At 43.0% G+C, this 22042-nt stretch overlaps 1 protein-coding gene across 6 annotated transcripts in view; it reads right to left on the bottom strand.

The window, feature by feature from the left end:
- Positions 1–8342: 8342 nt before the first annotated feature.
- The window catches only part of KLHL17 (kelch like family member 17), a 52269-nt gene continuing 38569 nt past the window's right edge, over positions 8343–22042 (bottom strand). For all 6 annotated transcript variants that reach the window (XM_056543794.1, XM_056543796.1, XM_056543797.1 and 3 more), the window contains 8 exons: positions 18531–18647; positions 17483–17696; positions 15596–15740; positions 14921–15088; positions 14497–14585; positions 13993–14066; positions 11011–11192; positions 8343–10281 (listed from right to left, as the gene is read on the bottom strand). In XM_056543794.1, coding sequence (XP_056399769.1) covers positions 10053–10281; positions 11011–11192; positions 13993–14066; positions 14497–14585; positions 14921–15088; positions 15596–15740; positions 17483–17696; positions 18531–18647 — 1218 coding nt within the window. In that variant the 3' untranslated portion in view covers positions 8343–10052. The remainder of the gene's footprint in view (positions 10282–11010; positions 11193–13992; positions 14067–14496; positions 14586–14920; positions 15089–15595; positions 15741–17482; positions 17697–18530; positions 18648–22042) is intronic.

Below are 22042 nucleotides of genomic sequence, written 5' to 3'. Positions count from 1 at the left end.
AAATAAAAATTATATATGTATATATATATATATATATATATATATATATATATATATATAAATAATGATAAGTGTGCTTAAAATGTTTCTGTTCTGATACCTATAACCTTTTTATTTTTCCACCTATTTTGACCATAGAGTAGTCTTTTTGAGCACTTCTTATTCCATTATTTTTGGGATGTGACAAGAAAAGACCCAGCCATTTTGTTTTATTTTTATCCCCCCCCCCCCCCCCCCCGGCTTGGGTTTTTATTTGAAAAATATATTATATATATATATTTTTTTTTTATTTCCCCTAGGAATAAAAACATAATCATACAGATCAATGCAGTACGTATGCCACAGGCAGGCTCTATCAATAGCAGAGTCCCAGCAGTCATGGAGTCCCATCAGCCTAGCAAAGGCTTCGGCCTGCCATGTCAATGGCTTTGTGCCCGGCGATCGCGTCAAATCCAGACAACTAAACCACCTTCCCTTTAGATGCTGCATCAGTTAGGACAGAGGCATCTAAATACACTGCTCAAAAAAATAACACTTTAACAACACAATGTAACTCCAAGTCAATGACACTTCTGTGAAATCACACTGTCCACTCAGGAAGCAACACTGATTGACAATCAATTTCACATGCTGTTGTGCAAATGAAACTGACAACAGGTGGAAATTATAGGCAATTAGCAAGACCCCCCCAATAAAGGAGTGGTTCTGCAGGTGGTGACCACAGACCACTTCTCAGTTCCTATGCTTCCTGGCTGATGTTTTGGTCACTTTTGAATACTGGCAGTGCTTTCACTATAGTGGTAGCAGGAGACGGAGTCTACAATCCACACAAATGGCTCAGGTAGTGCAGCTCATCCAGGATGGCACATCAATGCGAGCTGTGGCAAGAAGGTTTGCTGTGTCTGTCAGCATAGTTTCAAGAGCATGGAGGCACTACCAGGAGACAGGCCAGTACATCAGCAGACGTGGAGGAGGCCATACGAGGGCAACAACCAAGCAGCAGGACCGCTACCTCCGCCTTTGTGCAAGAAGCAGGAGGAGCACTGCCAGAGCCCTGCAAAATGACCTCCAGCAGGCCACAAATGTGAATGTGTCCACTCAAACGGTCAGAAACAGACTCCATGAGGGTGGTATGAGGGCCAGTCTTCCACAGGTGGGGGGTTGTGCTTACAGCCCAACACTGTGCAGGACGTTTGGCATTTGCCAGAGAATACCAAGATTGGCAAATTTCCCACTGGTGCCCTGTGCTTTTCCCAGATGAAAGCAGGTTCACACTGAGCACATGTGACAGAGTATGGAGACGCCGAGGAGAACGTCCTACTGCCTGCAACATCCTCCAGCATGACCGGTTTGGAGGTGGGTCAGTAAGGGTATGGGGTGGCATTTCTTTGGGGGGCCCAAAGAGGAGCCCTCCATGTGCTTGGCAGAGGTAGCCTGGCTGCCATTAGGTACCGGGATGAGATCCTCAGACCCCTTGTGAGACCATATGCTGGTGCGATTGGCCCTGGTTTCCTCCTAATGCAAGACAATGCTAGACCTCATGTGGCTGAAGTGTGTCAGCAGTTCCTGCAAGAGGAAGGCATTGATGCTATGGACTGCGATTGAGCACATCTGGGACATCATGTCTTGCTCCATCCAAAAACACTACATTGCACCATAGACTGTCCAGGAGTTGGCGGATGTTTTAATCCAGGTCTCGAAGGACATCCCTCAGGAGACCATCCACCACCTCATCAGGAGCATGCCCAGGTGTTGTAGGGAGGTCATACGGGCACGTGGAGGCCACACACACTACTGAGCCTCATTTTGACTTGTTTTAAGGACATTACCTCAAAGTTGGATCAGCCTGTAGTGGGGTTTTCCACTTTGATTTTGAGTGTGACTCCATATCCAGACCTCCATGGGTTGATAAATTTGATTCCCATTGATAATGTTTGTGTGATTTTGTTGTCAGCACATTCAGCTATGTAAATACAAAAGTATTTCATACGATTAGTTCATTTAGATCAAGGATGTGTTATCTTAGTGTTCCCTTTATTTTTTTGAGCAGTGTAGTTAACAGCCTGCAACAGAGGTCACTCCATGCTAGCTATTAGCCTCACCCCTTGCATGTTGAAAGCTTGAGTTCGGAGCCCACTCTATACAGCCACAATGGCCCCATGACATTTATTTACATCAAGGGTCATTAAGGAGTTCAAAAACAGCACCACACCTGTCCCCCTGTTAAAGAGTACCTGTTACCAAACTAAACTTTACATATATTTTGTTCCTTATGTAATTATAAGACACTTTGCTATTTACTTGCTGTTAAAATTCTCAACCTTTATATGTTTTTAACGTGACTGCTAAAACAGCCACTAGGTGGCTCTGTTCTGTTCCCTGCGCAAGTCAAACAATTAGTTTGGTCTCCTCCCGACCTGGCAGGAGACCAATCTCAGGAAGTGCATGCAGGGCATGGTGAGGCACAGCTCTCGCAGGATTCAGTGACATTGCGCCTGCTGGGGAACGCCCACTTTCTCTTGCCGGAACACACACAATGTGAGCAAGGGGAAAGGTATGATACAGAGCCTTTCAAAGCTTGGAAAATAATTTTAAGGGCAGGAGGGGTGTTAGGAGTAGTTAGGGAATATAATCAGAGTTACCGTATATACTCGAGTATAAGCCGAGTTTTTCAGCACGATTTTTCGTGCTGAAAACACCCCCCTCGGCTTATACTCGAGTGAACTCCCCCACCAGCGCCGAGCGGAGGTGAGTAGTCAGAACTAAAGGGGGGTGAGAGGGGGCTGGATGATGTCGAAGGCCGCAGTGGTCTTCAACCTGCGGACCTCCAGAGGTTTCAAAACTACAACTCCCAGCAAGCCCGGGCAGCCATCGGCTGTTCGGGCTTGCTGGGAGTTGTAGTTTTGAAACCTCCGGAGGTCCGCAGGTTGAAGACCACTGCGGCCTTCGACATCATCCAGCCCCCTCTCACCCCCCTTTAGTTCTGACTACTCACCTCCGCTCGGCGCTGGTCCGGTCCTGCAGGGCTGTCCGGAGAGGAGGTGGTCCGGTGGCATAGTGGTTCCGGGCTGCTATCTTCACCGGGGAGGCCTCTTCTAAGCGCTTCGGGCCCGGCCTCAGAATAGTCACGTTGCCTTGACAACGACGCAGAGGTGCGTTCATTGCCAACGTACTTCTGCGTCATTGTCAAGGCAACGCCTCTATTCAGGGCCGGAAGCGCAGAGAAGAGGCGCCCCCGGTGAAGATAGCAGCCCGGAACCACTATGCCACCGGACCACCTCCTCTCCGGACAGCCCTGCAGGACCGGACCAGCGCCGAGTGGAGGTGAGTACTCAGAACTAAAGGGGGTGAGAGGGGGCTGGATGATGTCGAAGGCCGCAGTGGTCTTCAACCTGCGGACCTCCGGAGGTTTCAAAACTACAACTCCCAGCAAGCCCGGACAGCCGATGGCTGCCCGAGCTTGCTGGGAGTTGTAGTTTTGAAACCTCTGGAGGTCCGCAGGTTGAAGACCACTGAGGGCAAATGATGAGAAGAGGATGATGAAGGGGGGGGGGGTGTGTGGGATGATGACAAGAGGATGATGAAGGGGGGGGTGGGATGATGAAGGGGGGATGTGTGGGATGATAAGGGGATGATGAAGGGGGGATGTGTGGGATGATGACAAGGGGATGATGAAGGGGGGGGGGTGAGATGATGACAAGGGGATGATGAAGGGGGGATGTGTGGGATGATAAGGGGATGATGAAGGGGGGATGTGTGGGATGATAAGGGGATGATGAAGGGGGGATGTGTGGGATGATAAGGGGATGATGAAGGGGGGATGTGTGGGATGATGAAAAGGGGATGATGATGAGGATGTTAATGACGGGTCTGGATGATGACAGGGGGGGATGATGTATTTCCCACCCTAGGCTTATACTCGAGTCAATAACTTTTCCTGGGATTTTGGGTTGAAATTAGGGGTCTCGGCTTATACTCGGGTCGGCTTATACTCGAGTATATACGGTAATTTAGAAAATATGGTTTGATGACAGGAACTCTTAAATAGAACAGAGCTGCAATACTAAACTAAAAATTAAGACATGTGTGGGCCCATTTCTGGAAGAAATCAGCACTGTTTTTTCCAATCCTGGATAACCCCTTTAAGGGGGGTAGTTAGTGTAAAAGCCTATCTACACTACTATTACACGCCCGATGCATCCCATCTGCCAGAGGTGTTACCTAAAGCTCCAGGGTCCACTAACCTACCATTTATAATACTGGTGTCTTCCTCAAACTCCAAGACCCATCTGCAACTGCTGTCCCTGCATTCCCTGTAGCCACGCCTCCAAATATACAGAGTGTTCCATCAGTTTATAAGGTCCATACAATTGTCATGTGCAGCAATAGAACATAGGTTTATGATCCAGAAGGGGCAAGACCCCATATTCTCTAAGCCAGTATATTCCAAACAGTGTGTCTCCAGCTGTTGCAAAACTACAACTCCCAGCATGCTCGGACAGCCTCAGGCTGTCCGGGCATGCTGGGAGTTGTAGTTTTGCAACAGCTGGAGAAACACTGTTTGGAAAACACTGCTCTAAGTATGCCTTCTCTAGAAAACCATTATATAGCATGTGTAAACAATAAATTGGATGGCAGCCAGTTAGACATTTGCTTTAGCAACTTGTTGAAGGCTCTTACATGCCATCCTATTGGGCCCAGCTAGCACTGAGGCCGGGTACACACTTCAGAATTTCCAGCTGGACAAGTGCGGCCAGTGCCAACTGAATCAGTTGGCGCTAGGACTGAAAGGATATTGCCGTCCCCATAGATGGCAAAGTCTGCGCAGCGGAAATCCACCAGAGCATTGAACAAGTTAAATGTTCTAGCAGAATTTTTTGAGTTGATTTCCGGCAGTGGAATTCTATTACCAGCAACGGGACTCTGCTGCACTGGAATTTCCAAGCAGAATTTTACAACGGAATTCCGCACAGAAATTCAGTAGTGTGAACATGGTTTTACAATCGGGACCTGGACTGGCCTCTATATACAGTAACTGTCAGTCAATCACCAGTGCTAATGGCTAAGGCTAGCGATTCACCGACAATTGTGGGCTGCATCAGGATTCCACAACAAAAAGAAAAATGTTTCAGCTCACCACTGTAAGATGTAGAGGACTGAAGCTCTGTAGTAGTTTGGAGAGCAGGGCAGGCAAACAGCGGGCCGGGTACCGGGAATCGACTTGACAAAAATAGCAAAAAAGCAGGGGCCTCCAGCTGCTCCAAAATCAGGAAGATATCTATGATGAGTAAAAATGTACAGGAGAACCGACGCCTTTCGAGCCGACACTGGCTCTTAGTCGTGGTAACACGACTAAGAGCCAGTGTCTGCTCGAAACGCGTCGGTTCTCCTGTACATTTTTACTCATCATGGATATCCTCTGGTTTTAAACGCTACAATAAATGTGAAGTTTTAACTGCCTATCTTCCTGATTTTAGAGCAGCTGAACGCCCCTGCTTTTTTGCTCTTTTTGTCAAATCAGGATTCCACACTGTTTAAATAGGCAAGTCCAGTTTCAGCCTGCATATCAGAATCAGAAGCACTAGCTGTGGCCACTACTGCAGCATGTAAGAGCACCCATAAACCCTAGTTTTTCATTCAGCTTTTATAAAAGGTCTCCAGAGCACTTATAAGACATTGTAACCAGCAGCACATATTAATATGATTTGGCACTATACCATAGTGTTCCTACCAAGCGTAACAGCCACTTCCCTAGTTAAAAAAATAAATAAAAAAATAACAAGCCATTAATTCATTGCTGCAAGAAAGTGGTGTTCATGTATGGGAGACCTGAATGGTGTCTGTGCAATGATCCTCAAAGTTCTTGAAAGCACTTAAGATGCCAAGCGGTGAAGGCTTCGTCAAAGAGGTGCATTGTGGGGAAAGGCATGCAAATCACTAGTAAGAAAGGCTATGTCAGAAGACATGCAAACGCAAACAGGAGAGATGGAAATGTATGGAGGCAACTGGAAAGGACATATGGAAGAATGCCGTTACTCTATAGTGAAATTCATGGTCTATAAAACAAGAAGACATCAATACTTATTGCAGAAGTCGCATGAGGTTATTTAGGCATGAGATGAATAAATAAATACAGCAGTGAAATAATTATCTTTTTTTTCTATAAATAGTTAAAAATAGACTTCGGTTTATGCGGTTTCGCCTTATACAAGAGTAAACAAACTATGGTGGCGAGTGGTTCTCAACGCAAGTTAGAAGCACCTGGAAAAGGATTACGTGCAAATTGTGCTGTGTAGAATATTTGCAAAAATGGAGATGTAAAGAGGTTAGCACCCAGAGGAGGTCAAGAAAAACATTTGCTACTGGTAATGTAGCACATGACTATGGGTGATTTACTAACAAAGGTGCAGAAGTGCAGTATTGTATAGCGGTCAGGCTATGAGCATTATCTAGCCATCAGCCCTATCCATGCAGATCATTTCAATAGAGGAGGAGGGCACTGCTAGCACCACTTAGTCCCATGGCCAAAAAGTTGGATTGAGCAGGTAGAAAATAAGCATAAAAGGAATGAATGTCCTCCATCAGCAGATGTTGGGCAACCATCGCCTAGATAATCCTTTAGTGTTATATAGTCATGAAGAAGGCTGCAACGTACGCTTGGCCTTTCAACTCTTAACACAAAATACCAGAAGCACCAGCCATAACGTGTAATGGCCAGTATGGAGGCATACTTTCGAATTGTTCACATCTTTACTGGAATACAGTGCAGGCCACCATTCACAAGACAACATAAACTCTGCTGGTCAGAGCTTTCACTGTTGCTTAAATATACTGCACATTTGCACATAGCCAGTAATTCACCCCAGCCATTAAAGAGGATGCAAACCTTTGGTTGTTTCCACCGACATAAAAGGTCAACTATGGGGTCTCACCTAAAGGGAACCTGTCATCACTTTCATGCTGTCTGTCACATTGTTCTGTCAGATCTTTTTGCCTTGTTTAACTAGCAACACATTCCAGTAGGTGGATAACCTTATACCAGACAAACCTTCTTTGGTGATTTTACTTTATATCTACAAAAAATTATTTTTATACTGTGTCAGAGAGCCATGGCCCCAGGTCCAAAATGCCCCTCTTTGCTGCCATCACCTCCTCTGGGTAATTGAACTAGCGCATGCGCAGTCAATGTGTATGACGGCACACATGCCGAGAGTCTTCCAGTGATTCTAAATCTCTGACTTCAGAATCACTAACAGACTTACCACTGAAATACACATTGATGGTGCATGTGCTGGCTAACTCAGGGCCGCCACAGGCAGGCGATCCCTGTGTGTCAATCAACAGGAGGTAGGGAATGACATCAGAGAGAGGCATTGCGGTCCCAGGGCACAGCTAACCCTCTGCACCTCTGACGCTCGAGCATAGTATTAAAAATATTTTTTTTCTTTCCTGCAACAAAGATGTGACAGATTCACTTTAATGTGGTTATCCGGCATCTGAAAAATAATGTATATCCTGCTGAAACCAGGAAAAAAAAAATAAAATTTTTTTGTACCTAGCTCCTGTTCGTTGCCCTGCAGGCCCCCGATCGCCTGTCTTATCCCTGCTTTTAAGATGAGCACTTAAAGCAGGAACAGCTAACTCAGACAATCACTGACCACATCGGTGTCCTGCCTTGGCCAGTGCCTGCCAGAGATGGCAGGTCCTGCTCGGACTGCTCATATCAGAAGCAAGAAGACATAAGATCAAAGGACTGGAGGGAGCAGAATGGAACTGCAGTGGACCAGGGCTGGGTAAGTATGTTTTTTTTTCTATTTTTTTGCTGGCCTCAGCAGGATATGAACTTTTGCAAAATGACGGATAACACCTATAAAACAGTTACCGACAGCTTCTCCCTGCACCACCAGTCTTGATTGATAGATCTCTTCCTGTTTCGATATAAGAAAAGATCCATCAATCAATGTCAGGGATGGGCACGCAGATGCCACCAGGGACTGTCACGTTGACTTGTTGCTGACAACATGATGACAAATGATGAATCCGGGAAGAGCAAAGAAATAAGGAGGCACTCACGGTTTTGTCGGGGTGACAGCAGGCTTCTTTATTTCAGGTGCGGCATGCGATCATCGGCGTGGGACGCCAGACCAGTGCAGACAGGTAGTGACAAATGTTTCACGCCCCTTCTGGGCGTTTCTTCAGAGTCTGAAGAAACGCCCAGAAGGGGCGTGAAACATTTGTCACTACCTGTCTGCACTGGTCTGGCGTCCCACGCCGATGATCGCATGCCGCACCTGAAATAAAGAAGCCTGCTGTCACCCCGACAAAACCGTGAGTGCCTCCTTATTTCTTTGCTCTTCCCGGATTCTACTTTGTACACTTTAGAGGATTGAGCACCCAGTCTGTCACGGACGGCATTACCCCATCACTCCCTGCCTTTCCAGCATTTGGTCGCGTGAGAGCTCACAGAACAAATAGGGTGTTGCCGCAGCTGTGCCGGTGCTGTCTCTACGCGTTGAACTGATGACAAATGATGTCAGGTTCCCTCTGAACTAGCCATACAAAAAATATATATAAGTATTGACCGTTATTGCAGATTTCAGCAGGACTGGATGTGTATGGAGGCAAATTCATATGCTAGATTTCAACAAAACTCTCTCTTTCACCCCTGGGAGAAGAGCACTGGCAGATCTAGTTAACCTGGACATGCAAGAGTCAGGGGAGAAAGTGATCATCCAAGAGCAATCTTATGTGTATGGCCAGCTTTAGATCTATCCAGTCACAAGAATACCAGATTCCTAACAGAAAGCAGTAGTTCACCTTAAAGGGGTATTCCAGGAAATAAAATAGGTGTCAGCAGAGAGCACTGTTGTCAGACAGAAAACAAGAACTCAACTTCAGCAGCTGACAACTACTGGAAAGATTAAGAATTTTTAATAGAAGTAATTTACAAATCTACAAAAAGGTGCAAACCAGCATGAACGAGGTCGAAACCTCCCCCTCTAAGGGGGAGGTTTCGACCTCATTCATGCTGGTTTGGTGCACGGAGAAGGTGAGCGCTTTCCAATTTTTTCTTATCCTGTTTATAATTTACAAATCTGTTTAACTTTCTGGAGCCAGTTGATATATAAAAGAAATAACTTTTTTTTCCTGTAATACCCCTTTAAGGCTTTGTAGGTGGATACAACCATAGGTGCTCACCCCTTCAACCAGGACTAAACATTTGTACAGGGCAGTTTTGGTGTTTCGTTCATTTGGTTCCTCAGCAACTTCACAGCATTCCACCAACATTGTGAGGTAAATGGAGAGATGATATATGTAATGGAAGCTCCCGTAATTCTGAGGATGTCAGTTTTCTTTCTTTTTTTTAAAGTTTCAGCAGAATCCTGTTCAGACCATGATATCCAGAGTTTGAGGACTCTGCATCATACTTCCACTTTGAATCTTGCATCAGTGCCAAGGCCGTGACTATTCTGAGTAAACAGTGCAACAGAGGAGACTGGGGAAGGGACACCTTATGTACATGTAGTGCTTACTTCCAGGATTTCTGTGGTGCAGTGCATCCATCAGTCCACAGAGGATTTAGCCAAATATTAATTCATATCCTAAGTGCATTTAAAGATCCTCTGTCTATTCATATATTACTAGACATTTCGTGAAGACCTGTTTTTCATTGTTATTCTTTGAGAATGAGCAGAGCTACAGATTATACTCCTTTCCTGCCTGAGGGACCTGCGCAGTGCAAAGAGGAGAGCAAACATCCATCTTCCCTGATGCCTTATGCTACGGAGAAATGAAATGCAATTTCCAGACCATCTTTAGGGAAACCCATTAACCCTGATATCAGATTGGTGTTAAGTCATGTCTTTAAATGGCAAAGAGGTGTCTTTGTAATGGGATGCAGGCCTTTCCAGCAGTTAAGAGTTTACATGGACAAATGGCATGTCCCAAGAAGAAGCCCATAATAACTGAGAATGAGTTCTTCTCCATTGGATCCACTTCTTCTACATCATACAGTGTGGGCTTCTCCTCGACGTGAAGAACCGGATTCTTTGTCAGAGGCTGGTGGAGGAGACAGAGAGAGTAGGGGACGAGGGGGGAGGAAAATTAAGGAGTTCTAAAACCGCTACCCCTACACTGCTCCTTCGGGTGAACATACAGGATGCTGCTACCCACTTGTTGGTACGTGGGTTGTACTTCTCAATGGAGTTAAGGCTTGAGCTTCCATCATTGCCTCCAACTGCATAAAGCCATCCATCCATTGCCACAAGATCATGAGTGCTTCTGTAAACAGACAAGAGATTAGATGTAGATCCACAACAAGGCATTCCAGTGTCCAAACATGGGTCTAAAACAACACCAGGGAGATGGAGCCAAACTTTCAAACTTCAAAGTTTCGCTTCATTTATCAAACATGGGATTCAATCACCAACCAGCAGGAAACTGAGAGGTTTAGTAATGCCTACTTAGAAATGCATCAGCTGGATATTCAGACAACGTTTAGTCCTACAATATTGGAGACAGAATTTAAGATTTTCCATAACTATCATGGCCTATGTATGTATAAACTGGAGCTCCACAACATAAATGAAGCCCATATGTTATCTCTTATGTATCTACATGTTTGTTACATTAAAACACTCGCTGTGTAACTGTTTCATCACCAGAAATGGATTACTCCTCATTACAAAGCCTCCTGAGGCTGCGCTGCAGGGGGCTATAGAAAGGCCCCCTCCTCAGTGCTAGCACCAATCTCCCAGCTGGAGCTTATCTGATGGTAGACAATCCTCTCATGCACATAAAGAGAGGTTATCCAGCCCTTCCTTTGATGTGATATAAATAGAGGAGATGGATTAGGTTGGAAGGCAACTTCCGTTTGGTTCATTTATTGTTAGAAACCACTTAAATTATAAGGATTGCATTTTTCCTAGTAAACTGGCAGTAAACATGTGAGAAATATAGATATACATGTTAAGGGTGCAGTAATGCTCTACCATCCCTAAGCTAGATTACCTCCTTATGTTCATTGGGGCCACACTCTCCCAAGTGTTTGCTTTTGGGTTATATCTCTCCACAGAATTCAGACAACTTGTGCCATCATTTCCCCCAGCGACATACAACATTCCTTCTAGAACGGCCACGCCAGCGCTGCTACGACGGCTCAACATGTTGGCAATTGGCGTCCATGTGTTTATCTGTAAAAATAAAAATATTGACACAGACACATGATACATATATATGTATTCAGATTTATAAAGTTTTCTTTTTATAAAAGATTTTTATGATGTTATCTTTAAAGGGATATTCTCATTATCAAAAGTTGTGGAACGGTGGTGGTGGGAGTGGGGGGTGTCATACTGCTGGGACCCCCACCAATCTAGAGAATAGAGAACATATGTGAGTACCAGCGGTCAGACCCTCGTCAAACTTCTAGCCATCACCTATCCCATGGATAAGCGATAAATTTTAATAATGAGAATAACCCTTCAAGAGTAATACCTGGGATAGCGGCATAGTGTTGTGTTCTGGTACTGCAGCTCAGCCCACTCCAGTGAACAGAGCTGTGCAGAATTAAAGGGGTATTCCAGGACAAAACTTTTTTTTATATATCAACTGGCTCCGGAAAGTTAAACAGATTTGTAAATGACTTCTATGAAAAAATCTTAATCCTTCCAATAGTTATTAGCTTCTGAAGTGGAGTTGTTGTTTTCTGTCTAACTGCTTTCTGATGACTCACGTCCCGGGAGCTGTGCAGTTCCTATGGGGATATTCTCCCATCATGCACAGCTCCCGGGACGTGACATCATCATTGAGCAGTTAGACAGAAAACTTCAGAAGCTAATAACTATTGGAAGGATTAAGATTTTTTAATAGAAGTAATTTACAAATCTGTTTAACTTTCCGGAGCCAGTTGATATAGATATTATATATATATATATATATATATATATATATATATATATATATATATATATATATATATATATATATATATATATATAAGGTTTTGCCTGGAATACCCCTTTAAGCTGCAATACCAGGCACAACCACATTTGCATGGAAGCCACTGTGTCGAGCACCGCAGTAAAAGACACAGCGCACCCTCATTCTGTGTACTGGTGAAGGCTATACTTGTAGATAAAACAATTTGGGTCAAGGTCTCCTTTTTATATTTTATTTTTTTATAAAGCCTCAAATATATTTGTTAGGTTACACAGAGGTAAGAGATGATCCAAAGATCTTCACTTTCTGATGTATTATAAAACGAAAGACTGTAATATCCCTTCAAGATAATTCTACAACAACAGAGGAAACGTTTTAATGAATATGTAAAAATTAAAACAAATTCAATAAATTAGTGTAATAAAAATAATGTTGATCATTAGTAGAATATGCAAAAAACCTGCATCTAACATTAGCCGGACTATTAATACCACTTGACATTTACCACCTGTCACTCATCTAGGAATTGCTTTGCAGTACTGCAGGGAAATAATTAGCTCTTCTAATTAATAAAGAATTCAATGCATGTAGAGAGCAAAACAATAGGAGACAGAACTTGGTTATCATTGGAGGAAACAGCATGACACTGGAAGTGTACCTTTATAGTCATGATTTAGGTCTAATTCGCACCTCATTTTGCTGTAATCTGCATTAAGGGCTGTCTGTAAAATAGTTTTGTTTGACAGACCTCTTTGGAAAAACAATGTTAAGTGGCTATATGGGATGCTGCCTGATAAGGCTGGAAACTATTTAAAGGGAGGGTGTCCTCTACTGGTGACACCATGAACTGCAATATGTTTAATATTCTGTACCATAAGCCCCTCTGCTTCTTGTATGTTAAACATTAAAAGGAATTCAATAAATATATCATTTTTTAACTAGATATTGTTAAATTTAGCACAGCACATGTGGTGCATGAACTTTTAGGAATCAATTTAAAAGGATGTAACTTCATTATGCAACTAATATAAAACATAACAACAACCTAAAAAAAGAGTCCAAAAAATGGCTCCTAAGAATAACTGGAAAAGGGGGGTTTAATGAGACAAAAGACCAAATATATAAACCTACAATACGCTAGAGAAAGCCCGGCTGCGGGCGAAACGCGGAGACTCATAGCAGGCGTAGGGTTCAGTCCGACATCTATATGTCCTTTGTCTTCCATTTTGCTCAACTGCCACTTCTTTTGTGCACTTTTATTTCTTGTACCAAGCACATCACATGTTATGTTTTTCAATATCACTGTTATTTTAGCACGTTGCACTTTGCTTAGTTATACACGGTGTGATATTTTTCACTCATGCAAGAAGTGTTTATAGTTTTTCAACACTTGCACTTTATCTTTAGTTCTGCAGTTTGGGCCATACTATTATAATACGTTTTTTGTATACATTCACCCTTGTATACTCAATCCTATCTTTTGTACATATAGATATATTATTTGAATAATTTTTTTATTATATACCTTTTTTACTATAATATATATATATATATATATATATATATATATATATATATATATATATACATACATACACACACACACCCCTTTTACGCTATATATAGATACATTTTTCTAATCCACCTACCGGACTCGACTCTCCCTTTATATATATATATATATATATATATATATATATATATATATATATATATATATATATATATATTTTTTATCCTGCTTTTATTATTATCAATTACTGTATGTAGTAAATTGAGATTAATTTTTATCAACTTATATCTACGGATTTATATTGACTGTGTATGAATTTTCTTTTCCCATCTTATATGCATATATTTTAAAATGTATGTCTTTGCATCTAATAAAATTTACATATATATTTTTATATTACTTGTATTTCATTATTGGGGTATAAGGGTTACGCTTTCTCTAGCGTATTGTAGGTTTATCTAATATAAAACATATCCAAACACAAGAGCCAACATAGGGAAACATAGAGCATATAATTACAACACTGACCGAGGACTTACCTGCGGCTCATATTTCTCGACTGTGGCTAAGTGAGAAGAACTGTCATATCCTCCAACTGCATAAAGATTACCATCTAGAAATATTAAAGAAAACAATAAAGCTAAGGCCCATTTGGCATTACTATTGAGGAGCTGAAGATCTAAATGGGTCAGAGCAAAAAAGCAGTGTGCATGTAGTCAAACTATTAATAAGTGAAAAATTGGCAACATTTACTTTTTCTTGTACAGCCTATGTAAGCAGTCCTCAAAAGGCTTCTTTCCCACCTACCCCCCCAACCTCCCTTCTGTTATTTCTAACATAGACAGCAGAAACTCCTTCTGACAGATTTATCATATCTTACTCTGGGCAACAACTAAATCACAAGGAAATTTGTGATGCAGACTATTTAAAAAGTTTGTACTAAGGTGTCAATAGCCTTTAGGACATGTGCCACATAAAGAGGAATTTGCACAGTATACATGAAACACTATTGATGACAGATGGATAGGCAGAAGACGACTTACCTAGTGTTGCTACACGGACATATCTACGTCTGGTGCTCATGGCAGCTATGGATGTCCATGTTCCTGTGAGGGGGTCATAACGCTCTGCACTGCAACAATAGCATAATACTAATTAGAAAGTAATCATGCAAGCATATAAAAATATATATTTATTATACATGGCTGACCGATGTTCCTATTTTGCTATAGAGGTAAGGAAGGCCTAAGGATGTACACATCTCACACGGTGCCCGAGTATTCACCATAAAGCTACCTTAAAGCAGAAGTCCAGCTGATAACATTTATGTATCCAATGGTAGATTAGTGGGAGTCTGATCCCTGGTACGACCACCAATTCCTAAAATAGGGAACCCCAGTGTCTTTTCCATCCCAAATTATAGGAAGAATCCTGCTAAATGGATTACATGTACTCAATAAACTGCACCTGTTTAAACAAGAAGCACCATCATATCCCCCTGCAGCATACAACAGTCCATGAAGTACCGCAACACCAAGACAACTGCGCCGGGTTCCCATGGACACCTCAGGCTGCCAAGTGTTTGTCACAGGGTCGTATGACTCTACTGTAGCAAGATCAGATGTTCCATCGTACCTGCAAAGAAAAAGAATATCAACTCCATATGTTACAGGTAAAGGGGTATTCCAAAAATATAAAAAAAATAAAATAAAAGATGCTGGAGAAGCATAAAGCATTGTTTACCTGTCTGCCCCTGTTCTGAAACCACCAAGAATGTGGTTTCGTGTTTTGAACCTCTCTTTTTATTTTAGATAATCAGTGGTTGAGCAGTTGCTCAAAACTACAATTCCCAGAATACATTGCTTTCACTAAGCTCTTTATCACAGTCCTCCCACCCGGCATTCTCCCCGCCCACAGCAATCCTGCTGGTTCCCCGCCCAGAGCCGTGGCTTTAGTGCCCCACCCACAGCTTCTATAGATTTAGGGTATGTTCACATGCTGCAGATAAAATAATTGAAATGCATAAAATATGCAGAGAATGTGCTACTCTTCAGGGAATATGATACTTTAATACTGAGGAATAAAATGCATTATCCTTGGAGTGTTTACTTTAGTATCCTGGTCATTGTTATGTATACTTACCCACCCACTGCATAAAGTTTATTTCCAATAGCTGCTACACCCACTCTGGCTCGTCTTGTAGACATAGAAGCCACCATGTGCCACCGGTCAGTACGGGTATCATATGCTTCACAGTCACCATGTATAGCAAAGAGACTTCCACCACCTACGAGCAAGATGAAAACATACAAGAAAAATTTAAGAGGACCTCTCATAATCTTGTTAAATGTTATAATCCTCCCAGTTCACTGCCCCCATCATGATAAACCACCCCCTGCCTTTATTTTTATTATTTGTTAGTTTTCTACCTTGATATTGCTCTGTATTTTCTGCTCAGTCTCAGTCAGATTCACAGACTGGGAAGGGGTGTTACCCAGCAGGCATTACATCATCTGAAGCCATACAGGGGAGAACTTCCTCCCTCACTCTGCTACACACAGCCCAGAGCAGTTCAGTGTGTGAGATGAGCTCTGATTGGATAAGGCTGCACACACCCCCCTCAGCATTTCCTTTATTTGGACTTCTGCCAGGCCAGCAGGAGTCCAAAGTCTGTGCAAAAGATGGGGGGAAATGTGGACAAGTAGGGAGACACCTAGTGGCAGCTTTTGTAAACACAAATAAAACACAGAAGACTTAATTTTTTTAAACAAAGTACATTTTTATTTACCATAATCACTTATCTTTTGCTTAGCGCTCATGTTACTGTAAGAGCAGCGAGACTGTGGCATTCTCTGCCTGAGGAGGTGGTCATGGTTAACGCAAAAGGGGTCTGGATGCATTTTTGGAGAATAATAACATTACAGGTTATGAATACTAGATTTATAGGGACAGAACGTTGATCCAGGGATTTATTTTGACTCCATATTTGGAGTCGGGAAGGAATTTTTACCTCTAGTATGATGTTTTTTTTGCCTTCCTCTGGATCAACTCAGTAGGGACTCATAAGTGATATAGGCTGAACTTGATGGACTCTGGTCTTTTTCAACCATATGAACTATGTAACTACCGAGTTTCTCCGAAAATAAGACCGGGTCTCATTAATTTTAGTCACAAAAAACACACTAGGGCTTATTTTCAGGGTAGGGCTTATTAATTTATGGGGGGCTGCAGGAGTGTGGAGCATGGGGGGCTGCGGGAGTGTGGAGAATGGGGGGGTTGCAGGAGTGTGGAGAATGGGGGGGCTGCAGGAGTGTGGAGCATGGGGGGCTGCAGGAGTGTGGAGCATGGGGGGCTGCAGGAGTGTGGAGCATGGGGGGCTGCAGGAGTGTGGAGCATGGGGGGCTGCAGGAGTGTGGAGCATGGGGGGCTGCAGGAGTGTGGAGAATGGGGGGGCTGCAGGAGTGTGGAGGATGGGGGGCTGCAGGAGTGTGGAGGATGGGGGGCTGCAGGAGTGTGGAGGATGGGGGGCTGCAGGAGTGTGGAGGATGGGGGGCTGCAGGAGTGTGGAGGATGGAAGGCTGCAGGAGTGTGGAGGATGGGGGGCATCCTCCACACTCCTGCAGCCCCCCCATCCTCCACACTCCTGCAGCCCCCCATCCTCCCCTTCCCCTGTCGTCCTCCACACTCCTGCAGGTTTCTGTGTGGTTTCTGCGGGCATTACTGTGGTGGCCATGTGGGGTCTGCGGGCATTACTGGCGGCGGTCGGCATCTGGACCACGGTCCGCCAGCTGATTACCCCTGGACTAGGTCTTATTTTAATTATATTTATTATATTATATTATTTTTGGGGAAACACGGTATGTATGTAACTATATAACGAGTGCAATAGAAAAAATTTGTTTTAATGAGAGTGCCCATTTAAAAGTAAATTTATATATAATCTAACGATTCACTGGTCAATCAGATCTATAATAAACATAGTAGCAATATTGGCCTTATTATATAGAAACATGTACTATATTGCCTCACCTACTGCAAACAGCACAGTGCTGGCTCCTTCGCAGCGTCTTGGTCGGGTCCGACAGTTGCTTAGAACCCCCCGCTGTTCTGGCATCAGATGGTACTTTAGCGCTTCAATCAAAAGGTCTTTACACTCGGAATGATGCCGTACGAGGAGCTCTGTGTCCACGCTGCTCATCAGGAAATCTCTGCTCAGCAAGGGGAGCCGCACACACTTCATCAACTGCACGAAATATGGGAGGGAATGGACATTTCAGAATTATAATTTATTTATTCTCAACAAGGCCTACATTATAGTAAGAGATGAGCGAACTTACAGTAAATTCGATTCGTCACAAACTTCTCTTTCGGTAGTTGATAACTTATCCTGCATAAATTAGTTCAGCTTTCAGGTGCTCCGGTGGGCTGGAAAAGGTGGATACAGTCCTAGGAGACTCTTTTCTAGGACTGTATCCACCTTTTCCAGCCCATCGGAGCACCTGAAAGCTGAACTAATTTATGCAGGATAAGTCATCAACTGCCGAGCCGAGAAGTTCGCTCATCTCTAATTATAGTGAATAATCAATATTTATTATCATAGGACAATGATGGGGCAGAGGTCTCATATGAGAACCTTAAGCTACGTGCTGACATTTTTTCACACACTGGATGAAACACCATTGCAGATCAGACATCCATCCCTTCACAGTCAATGGTCTAAGCAATGCGTTGCTCCCGCTGCAGCAACTGTGACTACCAGCATGTGGCCCTAGCCTTGTACTAATGGTATTAGCTGATAGGGAAGTCATGTTTTCCATCACCATATCACAGTGTTTCCCAACCAGAGTGCCTCCAGCTGTTGCAAAACTACAACTCCCAGCATGCCCGGACAGCCTTCGGCTGTCCGGGCATGCTGGGAGTTGTAGTTTTGCAACAGCTGGAGGCACCCTGGTTGGGAAAACACTGCCATATCACCAGTATTCTGCTTAATCTATGAGATACGTTTTACCACTGGCATTAAAAACACATTCGGTGCTTCAGGCATATTTATCAGCTTACACATATCCATGATGCTTACCCGAGGAACATGCTGTCTCCTACCATCCACGTCATGTTTGACCCAATTCAAGACCGCTCGGTACACCTCCTCCTCAGAAGGGACATTCAGGCTGTCACTGGAGATGAGGTCCAGCACCTGAGAACCACAGACATTAAAGGGGTACTCCGGTGAAAAACTTTTTTTATTAAATCAACTGGTGCCAGAAAGTTAAACAGATTTGTAAATGACTTCTATTAAAAAATCTTAATCCTTCCTGTACTTATTAGCTGCTGAATACTACAGCGGAAATTCTTTTCTTTTTGAAACACAGAGCTCTCTGCTGACATCATGACCACAGTGCTCTCTGCTGACATCTCTGTCCATTTTAGGAACTGTCCAGAACAGCATATATGTTTGCTATGGGGATTTCCCTTTACTCTGGACAGTTCCTAAAATGGACAGAGATGTCAGCAGAGAGCACTGTGGTCATGATGTCAGCAGAGAGCTCTGTGTTTCAAAAACGTTATGAACAAGAATCTTTTCCAAATAAAATTCCAATGTTCAATTCAATTCGAGGCTCTCTCATTCTAACAACAAATCTGGAATACTTACATGGTCATATTTCCTGGCTTCGATGTATGACTTTAAATGCCCATGCAAACATTGAGGCCTATATATACGTTGGCTGCGTTCATGCGTCATACCATGCCATGTGGAGTGTGTGTATGACTAAGAGCGCTTGTTGCGCTTGAAACGCGTAACCCTTGTGTTCCTGCATTTGTCTACCAATAAATTGGATTTTATTTGCAATTGAGCTGGACTCCATCCTCCATTTTCTACATGTGGAGTGTGTGTTACACACACCTAGATGCTGCTAAGGTAATTCCCTTTAGGTTACGGTGGAAACTTTTTGATTGGCTCACTCTGCTTATTTAAAGATGGGCGTTCTGGGATGGGATGGAGCCACTCCCGAACGAAGGTTAGCATGCCGAAACACGTGTTGGAGTGGTGACATCCTGGTCCCTGCCGTGTATCTTTTGGCTGCAATTAAGTGGGTATCAACCGCATATTGCGCACTGATTTAGCCTGATGTTTCCAATGTAATTTGGCACTTTATGCATATGGCACTTCATACTACTTTACGGTGTATCTACTTAACTTATTTTATGTACTGTGCCACCTTTTATGCACTTTAGCATGCATTAGTGATAAGTTTACCCACATACCACCATCTTGTTTTTCAGCGGATTACTGGTGATGTCGCTGTATATTTTCTGTGATGCTGTTTGTCCTTTCTTATCATGATATATAAATTAGTTTTTAATGCATACCAATAAAATCTCATATTTTTATAGTATCCAAGTGACTCCATTTTTCTATTTTGGTCTATATCCATATATTCACTGCAGCACCGTGGCTTTCTATAAGCTGTGGTAAGCATGGGGGGGGGGGGGGGGGGGAGGGGATTGGGGGTTAGACAATGAACGAGGAGACAGAGCTTTGGGAGTCCCATTCTCAAGATAGTGTCGGGTCCCATACACCATAATTCCCTTTTAAGTGGATTGTGGATAAGTCTAATGGTGGCACAACCTCTTTAACTACGCTATTTAACAAAGACTTTACATCATTTAAAAGAAATTTTTATTTATCTTGAAAAATTTATTTCAGTTGCTTTATTTTTGCAACAATAATAAAATAAAGCAATTTTAGCTTATTTTACTGTGATTTCATCTTTAAATAAAAAAAAAAAAAAAATTTTTAATAAAAAAGGAAAATAAAATGAGAAAAAAAATTATTGAAAAACAGAGACAAATTAACCAGCAAATGAAGAGTTAAAAGGATTACCATATGATAACAGCAACCAAACAACCATTTCCAGGGAAATCTCAGGATCAAGCAGGCCCGTGAATCTTGTTAAAAAGGTAAGATCGTTTATTACCCACAATGCAACGCGGCATATGATCAATACCCTCATCAATACATTTTCTTACAATGTAGATAACTGGAGAGAGGAGATCTGCCCAGTTAACCAATCCAAAAAATGAGACCAATCAGGACTCCTCTCTCCCAGGGCCCCATATGAAACTCTTTCATTGCCAAAGGTCTGAGCAGATTATCACACTATGGAGCACTTTCCTTTAGTTATATGAGAGCATTTGAAGCCCGTCAACTTGTGTAAATGGACCCTAAGGCTTTGTGCAGATGACATCTAAGCCTTTTATCAGCAGTATACATTAGGGAAGAATAGTATGTATACATACACTATTGAAAGCTCTATTGTATACTATTAGTATGTGGTGCGCCTCTGTACAGAAAAGCGCAGTGTACAGTTAAAAAAAAGTTTGCCAATACATCCCACCCTAACGGAGGCCTAAATGGAACTCTTTCGGGTGAATGAAGTCCCAAGTACAAGAGCATATGCGACATAGTGGCAGACCATGTGGCCCTGGGAGAGAGGAGGCCCAGTCCTGATTGGTCACATTTTTTGGATGGGTTAACTGTGCAGATCTTCTCTCTCCAGTTATCTGCATTATAAGAAAATGTATTGAGGAGGGTATTGAGCAATGAATCAGACAGCAAAGGGAAATAAACACCAGACTTTTCTGTCCTGTGGGGGGGGGGGGGGGGGGGGGAAATTAAAACCATAATTGGGGGTCGGTCCCATGGATATACTTGATGGAAACTCCAGAAGTAAGGCTTGAATCCTGCGTGCACAGAACCTACTCAAGCCTTCAGTAAACAATGTCATGGTCCACTAATGGATTAAAATATAGGTCAGCCTAGTTTGGGTATTAGCGTAATGGAGTCAGGTTGCTGCAATAAAGCACTGCATCATAACTGGAACTGCAAAACCTGAGAATAGGAAACACTAAGCAATAAAGTGGAAGTACCTAGAAGGTAAGGAGTTAATAGGTAACATACAAAATATCTTGGATTAGAGCACACGAGCAGCTGAAAACAGGAAATATCACATAGTAATGTGACACAACAACAGATTGACAGCGACGTTGGCAGCCGGTGCCTCTAGCCTGCAGGAAGTAACACAGATAATCATTAAATGTGTAGAGGAAACACAGTGGGAATCGCTCCATTGAATGGGAACAGCTGGGGACGATTGCAGCTGATGCGCTGGCAGCTTCCTGTTATGGAGTTCCCCTTGCATTATGTATTGCAGGCTGTTGCTAGGAGACCTGGCGATTATACACGGGCGCCTGGGTCAAGTGGTGTGTGCGGGTTTGTGAGGGGGACTCAGAAAGACGCACAGTCTGTGTGGGAAGACAGAATACAAATTATCTGAGTAATTCTAGCTGCTTAGAATCCAAGCGAGTCGTTAGAACTAGGGGTAGATTGGGTGGGAAGCAAGATGTGGGGGGGAACATCTCCATACCGATCAAAAGTGCTTAGAGATTTGTCTGGATTTGATTGAATAATTCATGTTCTACGAAAGATTTTAATCAGTGGTTATAAAGGAAACTCTTTCATTGCCAAAGGTCTGAGCAGATTTTGCAATTTCAATGACCAGTCAGACCACCCAACAAATGGACTGTGTG

The sequence above is a fragment of the Hyla sarda genome, chromosome 10, assembly GCF_029499605.1.
Source record: "Hyla sarda isolate aHylSar1 chromosome 10, aHylSar1.hap1, whole genome shotgun sequence".
NCBI lineage: Eukaryota > Metazoa > Chordata > Amphibia > Anura > Hylidae > Hyla > Hyla sarda.
The sequence above is the reverse complement of the archived record's forward strand: the minus strand, read 5'-3'. Positions and strand labels throughout refer to the sequence as shown.